The sequence below is a fragment of the Hirundo rustica genome, chromosome 11 (genome assembly GCF_015227805.2).
Source record: "Hirundo rustica isolate bHirRus1 chromosome 11, bHirRus1.pri.v3, whole genome shotgun sequence".
Classification (NCBI taxonomy): domain Eukaryota; kingdom Metazoa; phylum Chordata; class Aves; order Passeriformes; family Hirundinidae; genus Hirundo; species Hirundo rustica.
Window position 1 is genome coordinate 16203349 of NC_053460.1, and position 8691 is coordinate 16212039.

The following is an 8691-nucleotide window of genomic DNA, read 5'->3' on the forward strand; positions in this document are numbered from 1 at the left end:
ACAGATTAATCATGCTGACAGCAGGCTAACAAAAAGGTGGTTTTCATTAATTAACACTTATAAATAAATTGTTAAAGGTTACAGAGTGCTTAACGTGTTCCTTAGTAAACAGTTATTACATGGATTAGCCAACCAATAAATTGCTTATACCTAGAAAAAGCTTTTCTGTTGGGCTTAGAGTACTTTTCAACCTTTCTGAAAACCAAGGGCCACCTACTATCCTGAGCAAAATGCTGACTGCCAAATCTTGTGGAAATGGAGTCTTTTGTACCTCATTGCCATAATGTGTTTCATATGAGTTTATTATATTTTTATTATTCATACCAACATATCTCTTCTTATTTTGCCTTGATTGTTTTGTCATGTGCATAGGATTGATTTTTTGGAAGGGGACCGACCATTTTTCAGCCTACTTGGTGGTGTCTGGCAAACCATCAGAGTTCAGGTTGAGGTATAATGATTTATAGTGTGCACTGCTCAGGTAGGGTGCTATTAGCAACTTCTTCATTAACTCTTCCTAGAAGTGCCTCATGGACTTAGGCTGTAGTCATTAACATTACTGAATAGCTGCATATATAGCTGCTCACATGGCATCAGGTACAGTTTTTATTTCTGAAGAAACTATCTGATTTTATTTTAACACTAGTAGAATTTTGAGTTTCATAGGGCATCTAATGAAGACTGAAAAATTTGGATTTAAATTTTTGAAAAAAGGGAGCAAAGTTTGTCTCTGGTGGGCAACGACTACATCAAGTCTCCTAACACCCCTGGCGTGTTATCAAAATCCAGTGGATACTATTTAATTACCATATATTGGCAAATATATTTAATATTTTTTATATAGAAAATTATAGTGCTGTGCAGGCAAAATTCTGGGAAGGTTTATATGCTTATAAAATTTCTATGAGCCCATTTTCTTCCATTTATCATGGTGTTTCTACAGCAGAGGATAGACAGGATAGCTGAAGATGTTTTCTTCATTACCTGTCTCTGATCTAAAGAGCTCCATGTGCATTCCAGGATTCTGCAATATAATCTGGGCTGATCCCGAGAACTCAGCTGGATTCTCCCCAAGAATCTCATCCACTGTCACAGGTTTGTTTTTATTGCTGGTCTCAAGACGATAAATGTTTTCTTACAGGATCACCCGGAAAATATTTTTTTAAAAATGAGATGTTTATGTGATAATTTTACACCTTGTAGGGAAACTCCATGAAGTGTCTCACGTTCTTTATAATGGGTACACCAGCAAAACAGCTGATGAAAATGTAGTCCTGTGCCAGTTAAACAAGGCGTGGAATTTGTAGTGAGTTTTCAGTTTGACTGTAGCTGTAGGGATATGCTGAGATACTGGCTTATTTCAGACAAATCAGAGGTTAAGAAGCCATACAGACTTTTAATTATATACAAATAGAGGTAACAAAGATTTTTACCCCAACTTTAGCAACTGCTGGTAGATTTTGAAAGAAAATTGGATATATTTGGGCCCTTTTTGCTGCTCTATTTCAACTCAGGAGTAAATGAGAGAATTCAGAATCAAGCTATTTTACAAATACATTAAGAGTTGGAAAACGAATTTAAATACAACACATTACAGATGCCTTGAGTAGTATGTTCCTATGCAGCTTTTGGGCTGTATTATACAGCAGGGATCCAAATTTTATCTTTTGGCTGTAAGTACAATAGTAGGAAAAAAGTACCCTTTTTGAATTCTCAAGCAAAGTCCTAGGAAAGAATGGCCTTCACATGGGTGCATAAGCAGTCAAAAATACTACAACAATTAAATACTGTTAATTGCAAATTTATTGCATAATTTAAGAAAATCTTTCATGTTTAATAGATAAGGAATAGGAATTTTATCCTCCAAGCAGCAATATATTTAAATATTTAAACAAAATGAGAGAAACTGCTATTTATGACATGAAGGCAAGTCTCTGTTGTGAGGTTCAGAACAGCCAAAAGCAACCAGCGCGTTTTACTTCATTTTCAGATGTCAGGTGTGAAATTGGAACATTTGCAGGTGGTCTTGCCCCACTCTCCTGTTCCCCTGGGGTGTGCTGCCCATCCCGTGGGAATGTGGGTGAGTGGGAACACTGTGCCAGAAAGGAGCTCCTGTCTCCCTCCCGGAGCTTTCAGGAGCTCTCTGTGAATGGCAGAGCCCGTCTGAGCCTGCAGGAGACCAGGCTTAGCAAGGCTTCACACAGCAGAGTGGGATCTAGTCCCAGGCTGCTTTCTTCTGTGGAAATGTTCCTAATGACATCAAATACTGAACCGTAATTGAGACATTTAGAGGTAAACATGTCTAGACTAATGTTTTAAAACAGCTACTCCCCCTTTTTCTAGCGGTGTATCACTGTGAACTGCATGTAGTTAAATAATTAACATCAGATTTTTCTGTTTCGTTCAGCATTCTTAACCCATAGGTAAAATTCTTGGCCACAGATTATTCCAGTTAAACTCTGTAAAGGATGATGGTTGTTTTTCACAGGAGCTCACATAAGCCCAAGGTCACTCTTAAACTTTAGAACAGAGAGGATCCCTACTGCTCATATTGGCAAGGCTTAGCATGCAGCAGTATTTTCTAGGTAAAGGACAGAAATAGGAGGTGAATCCAGCAACCCGAACTTCAGGCTGAAGTATTATGCCAAAATATGATACAATGCAGGCCAAAACATAGTATATATCTCTGTACATAATGAGAGTACTCAGTAAACGTTTTTAGCGTATGAATAGAAAATAAATTAACAGAGAAAACTCATGTTTCAGGAAAGAGCGAATTCAAGGCAGGAGAGGGATAGTTTTAAATCACCACTCTCTAAGTGGGAGGGGTTACTAAGCAAAAGTGTGTGTTGGTAACCAGAAACAGGGCCGTGGTCTTTTGTGTATGTCATTACGGGATCAGGAATTCGCAAACGTATCTCTTGGCAGTGCGGCAGACTTCATCCACCCACTTGCCTTGGGATGACTGAGACAAAAAGACACAGTTTTCACGCTTGCCCCCGTTGGGCTGGGCACGGTCCCAGTTGAAGTACTGCAGGGCCATGCCATTGACATCAACAAACCTCCCTTCACTGACCATGTCAGTGACACCCAGCCAGAACTCGGACACGCCGGGGACACTCCTCTTGCCGTAATCTCGAAGGATGTTTGTTTCCTCGTTATTCCTCGGGATAGCCAATGTCCCCCCCTTGGTTATGCAGTCTTCATTGGCTTCATGGAAACGTTTGGTGCCTTCTGACATGAGGTAGCACTTCTTGTGGGCCTTGGTCCCACGAAGACACACTGTGAACAGACAGGAGTTTGCACCTTCAGTACAAGTGGGGGCCTCAGCTTTCAGTAAGGGTTCTCCAAATGATAATTTTCTGAAAGCATGTTGAAACTTGAGCAGACAAATCCTTCAGCAAGTGAAAGGCTCTTGACTCCACAGAATGGGCCTGAAATTCGGGGTAAGGTCAGACTTACCTGCTGGTGCTCCAGTTCATGTAGGACCCCGTGTGCAGCCAGCACGTCCGTGTGCCTTTGGGAACAGACTGCTAAAATATAACCCAGGCCTGTGCTCAGTGCCCCTGTTACCAAACCGTCCTGCTTTCACACGGCTTCTAGCTTATTTCACCAGTCTTGAAACTGATGGAATGGATGAGGTGTGGATGTTTGTTTTGTTGCCAGATCTAAGTTGGTTATCTGGAAATCTGTGTTTGGCTTTATAGCGGAGACAGATCTAAGTGTCTTTTACTATTGGTGATATTTAAGTAAAGTAAATTTTTACATCTTATCTGAGCTCAGTTTCCAGCAAGCAAAGGCAGGACAGAAATGTGCTCTATTAAATGCGTCCTGCTGACCAGGAAAACGTTGACTTGAAATTCATCATACAACTCTCTGAGTGATTAATAAAAGTGTAATTTCTATCTGTAGAAGATTGCATATTCCCCTCTCTTTGCATTACTTTATTTTCTTTCCAGCAAAGTCTCCCCCTTCAAACTCTAAATCCAAATGAGGTAAAGTGACTTATAAGCGCTTTTTAAAAGTGCATACTTACTCCTGAGCTTACATGACAATGTGGACCCAATCTTCTAAACATTTGTATTTATAAATCCGTTTGCTTTTACTTCTGCTGGGGAAGTCCTGATGTAAAGTCCAGATGGACCAGAGGGTTAATTTGGCAGCTGCTCTGTCACTAGAACTGCCTTGCAGAGCTGCTGCTGGGGGGGTTGCAGCCTGAGGTATGTGGGGGCAGGAGCACAGGAGGAAATCCTTAAAGTTTGCCTTCCAGCTCTCCTAGTGCAGATTTGTGAAAAACTGATTCTCCCAAGAAAAATAAGGATGGCAAGATGAACCCTTCTTGGTGGAGTGTTTCTTCTGAGCTGAGGAAGGACCAAAGGCCTGGAATAGACTCTTGTGACAATTAATTTTTGAATCCTGCTTGTTATTACTTGCAGATTATTTCATTTATTGCTTAAACTCATCTTGTACTTATGTACGTCTTCTCTCTTGATGTTTTCCAAAATCTAATTCCTGTAATCTGTCCTTTTCAAGAAATAATTATGTCTCTGATCAACAAGATATGGAAGTCACTTTGGATCACAGCCTATGCCTCAAGTTTTTAATATTTCCAGTTATATTCACTGCATTTTTTAGCTACATTTTCAGAGTCATCATTTTCTATTAGGGTTTAACCTTCAAATTTTAACCCTTCTATTGGCCGAAGTAATTAACCTAATTATTAAATGTGGAATGCTTTAGCAAATGTATATTTATGGGAAAGATCAGAGAGACTTTACTTCAGCAATGGAGCAGCAATGATGAGGACTGGATGTCTTTAGGGAGAAAGTATGTGCTGCAAAATGGTGTGTGGCAGTATTTCATATTTCACACTATGTAGAAAGGAGGCCCAGGAAGTTCATGCAAAATAAATCAGATTTTTAAGGTGTGTCTTGGAAATGTCCATAAGCTAAAAATGGAGCTCCTTTTTTCAGTTGTTACAAGGACATTAACAAAGACAGTCAGAGCTAGGGGGGTGATAGGTGTCTTTTTGCCAGATTTGGATTCCCGTTGCACAGTGTGGGTTATAAATTTAGAATAAAGCTCAAAATAAATTTTGAGGAGAGAAAGGCTCCCAGTTCTGGTTTCATTTCTAAGCCACTGCATGCTTCCTCCCAAGCTCCTTCTGGAAGCAACACAAGAATTACTTTTAAACAAGCATTACTTGTCTAGCACAGGCTCCCTCTTTTAAGAAACTTCTAAAGCCTTCTTATAAGACATTTGAAATAAAAATATTTTGTAAAGCCCAAAAACCTCTGTGTAACCCAAGACATAAAACTGAACAACCCAGATACTACCATCCCTAAGGAAAATGTGTTCTGTTTCATGAGAATGACGTAATTTCCTCTGTAATGTCCTCTTGTACAAGTTTAAATGCCAGGTTTTGTGTCAACAGCTGTGAAAAAACACAACTGTCTAGTAGGTACATGTGTATTTACCCTTCTTATTTTGTTTGGAAATTTCCATCTGGTTATTTAAATACTTAAAGGACACTGCACATTGGTCCAGAATATTTCTGAACTCACAGTGGATATAACTTTGAAGTTTTATGGCAACATTCACATTTGAGTATATGTTCATCTCAAAGCTGGGCACTTAACTTGCTGACCACCAAAATTCTCAAGACCCAGGAGCCCTCACTGTTCTGCCTTTGATGATACAAAACTCAGAGCCTGAAGTTGTGCATAGCAAAGACAAAAGTAGTTCTTGCTCTCAGTGAAGAATCACCACTCATTCCCCATTAGTAGAGACCTGATTTCACTTGAATGCTTCCTTCAACACTTCTCTGTCTGGTAAAGCTATGGCACACCATGCTTTCTTTGATGGATCTGTACTCCTGTCATAAAATCCCATTAGAGAGAGGGATGGGAGTGGAGAAGAGAGGGAGTGAGAACTTCTGGAAGCCACTGACCAGCTGCTTTACCTGTCTGGAGTGCTTGTATTTCCTTCAGAGCATTTACTTCTCGCCACAGTTTGTCAATCTGGGTCTTCAGATCATCTTTTTCTTACACAAAAAAGAATATACAGAAATTAACAGATATGCACACAGTAAAAAAATAAATAAATTAAAATTAAGTGTTAAAAGCTGTTTCAAAATATCATGGGTTGCTGCATTGCTGAGATGCATTTTGTTTCTTTTAAAAGATTTGTCCTTAATGAAAACATTCCTTTGGGATTCCTATAAAAAAACATGAGAAACCCACCTTTGCCTTTCCTTCTCATATTTGATCATGGATGTTGCCCTAAAAACTGTTTGAAAATCATGGATTGTTACAGCTAATCATTATTTAGTGAGCTGGTATCTAATTTACAGAAAATGTCCCTTTTTCTTTTGAACCTGTACTCTCTGTTGTGTGGACATGACATACAAAAAATAGCAGAACACCAGTTGTGTTTCTTTAAAGAAATGTTATTTCTGTGGGCATGAAAGTTTCCCACAACTTTTGTTTTAGCACAGGGAGGCACAACAAATAAAACCCAACCTGACTGTGAATATTGCAGATGTGCTAGCTGAGCTGCACTCTCTATTTCCCAGGGTTAGCCTTCTTCTGACCCTCAGTACAGAGAGGGCCTGGGGACTTAAGTCATGCAAAATCACTCTAAATCAGCATTTTGTAGCACCTTAAAAAGCACCAAGAATATGATGGGGCAAGAAAAGAAGCCAACTTGCACATAACTCCACTTTCGTGTCCTCTTTTTTTTTTTTTTTTTAATTTTTTTTTTAAATCATTATAATGTCTTTCAGTGCTCCCTACTTCCCCAAGGCAGAATTCTCTGTTTTCCAATCACTGCTACTTTGTGCTGGCACAAAAAATGTATGAGCAGCCTGTCCTTAGGACCACTAAACTTAAAACCTTAGACATCCCAAAGGAGTAGGGATCTACAGGAGAAGTTGTCTACAACTGTGTGGCTCCAGAGCAGCTCAGTGTTCTGGTACAATGGCTTTATCAAAGCCACAGTTTTTTAATTACCTAGGAGTTCACATATTTGCCATTAGAGAGCTGCCATCATACCCGCTTTTAATAGAAATAAGTCTTTAAATTAAATACACAGACGTTTCTAAACAGCATTTTGTGGTTTTCTATTTGCAATGTAAGGTTTGCTGTGGGAACTGGTGCTTTATCTTCTGCTAATTCTTTGATGTTGACCTGCTAATTAGTTTGATTTACCATTTCACAGTACATTTCATACAAGTGGAATAATATTCCACAAAGAGTAGACAGGTGTTCTGTTAAAATTAGGAAAAGGTACAAAAATCTGAACAATAATCCTTCTGCTCGTTTCCCGCTGTGAATTTCTATTTTTCTGATCTTAGTCAATGTAGCTGTATAACTAAGCATGATCAGCCAGAGTCCTCTCTCAGCTGTACCTGTGAGTTCTAAATAATGTTGGCAGAGGTGAACAGCCAGAACAGAGCAGAATATTTGCAGCTGTTATACAGCTCTATTTCCATAATTCATTCTGGCACCTTATTTGTGGCTTTGCTAACTCACATAAAAATATTTAAAAGACAGATATAATATAGACTCAAGTGTCCTTTACAAATAAACGTCTGTGTAATGTTAGTTTCTGGTTCATGCAATGCTGTTTAAAGTACACAGTAAATTTGCATAGTCTATAAGCTTCTATCCCTTCTCCCAGTTCAGACCCAGTACCTTTCACTCTACGTTTGCTGTGCTTCCTGGCTTTGAACTTGGAAGCCTGGCTGACGGTCTGATCCAGCAGCAGTAAGCTTATGAGCAGAAACATCATCAGTCTGGTTTGTGCCATGTCTCTTTGAAAGACCCTAAGAAGGAGCTTGAAGAGATTCCCGTTAGCCGCTCTGAGAGAGGTCACCTGGACCCAAATCAGCACGGACTGCCTGAGGTCAGCTTTATAAGATGTGCTGGCAGCCTTGGCTGGACTCCTTGCTTACGAAATGTGGTTAATGCTTGAGCTGGCTGAGGCATAAGACAGCCCCTTGTTCTCAGGCGAAAGTGCTGTTTCCATTCTGAGCGCAGCTGTCCCGGCGCCGAGCACCGCACTGATTGCCTCACCCGTACGCGCCGCATCTCCTCTTCGAACACCGCAGCCAGAACCTATGGAAAACCAGATGGATGTTTGTGCTCTGCCAGCCTCGAGGAGGGGCAGCCAGAGGATTTCCACAAGTGTCAGAGGCTCATCCAGCATGGCTCTGCCCCAGGCTGGTGAAGTCATGACAGTGGCCATCACCTTCCACTGAAGCAAAACCAGGATGCTGCTCCCTCAATAAATGCAAACACTGCAACTACAGACCCACAGAGAGGAAAAATGCATTAAAATCACATTATGTGAGGAGTTTATTGGTTTATGAAGAGTTAATAAAATCCTGATAGATATGACTGCATTTCTGGTTGAGAACAGCAATCAGCAGGGTTTAGTCAGGGGAACAAAGGGTAGCAATGCTCTCCCAAAGGTTCCCAAGTTCTGATTATAGAGTCAGAGTAAAACATAAGGTGCTTGAAGCAGGACAGTGTCTCCCTGGGGTCTGGAGGACTCTCTGAGTTTGAATTTCTTTCATTTGCCCTTGAGCTCTGTGGACTTCTGTGGGGCTGCTTTTAATTGAGATTGCTATATGAAGTAGAACCTCTCCCTGATTTTGGTGAGCAAATGAAATCGTCACAAAAATATTCC

At 40.2% G+C, this 8691-nt stretch overlaps 1 protein-coding gene across 1 annotated transcript; it reads right to left on the reverse strand.

The window, feature by feature from the left end:
- Positions 1-1931: 1931 nt before the first annotated feature.
- CLEC3A (C-type lectin domain family 3 member A) lies at positions 1932-7833 on the reverse strand. Its single transcript, XM_040075345.1, has 3 exons — positions 7695-7833; positions 5963-6043; positions 1932-3282 (listed from the first exon to the last, which is right to left on the reverse strand). The coding sequence occupies exons 1-3, from the start codon at positions 7807-7809 to the stop codon at positions 2891-2893; spliced, it is 588 nt and encodes a 195-aa protein (XP_039931279.1). The 5' UTR covers positions 7810-7833; the 3' UTR covers positions 1932-2890.
- Between the last annotated feature and the right edge of the window lie 858 nt (positions 7834-8691).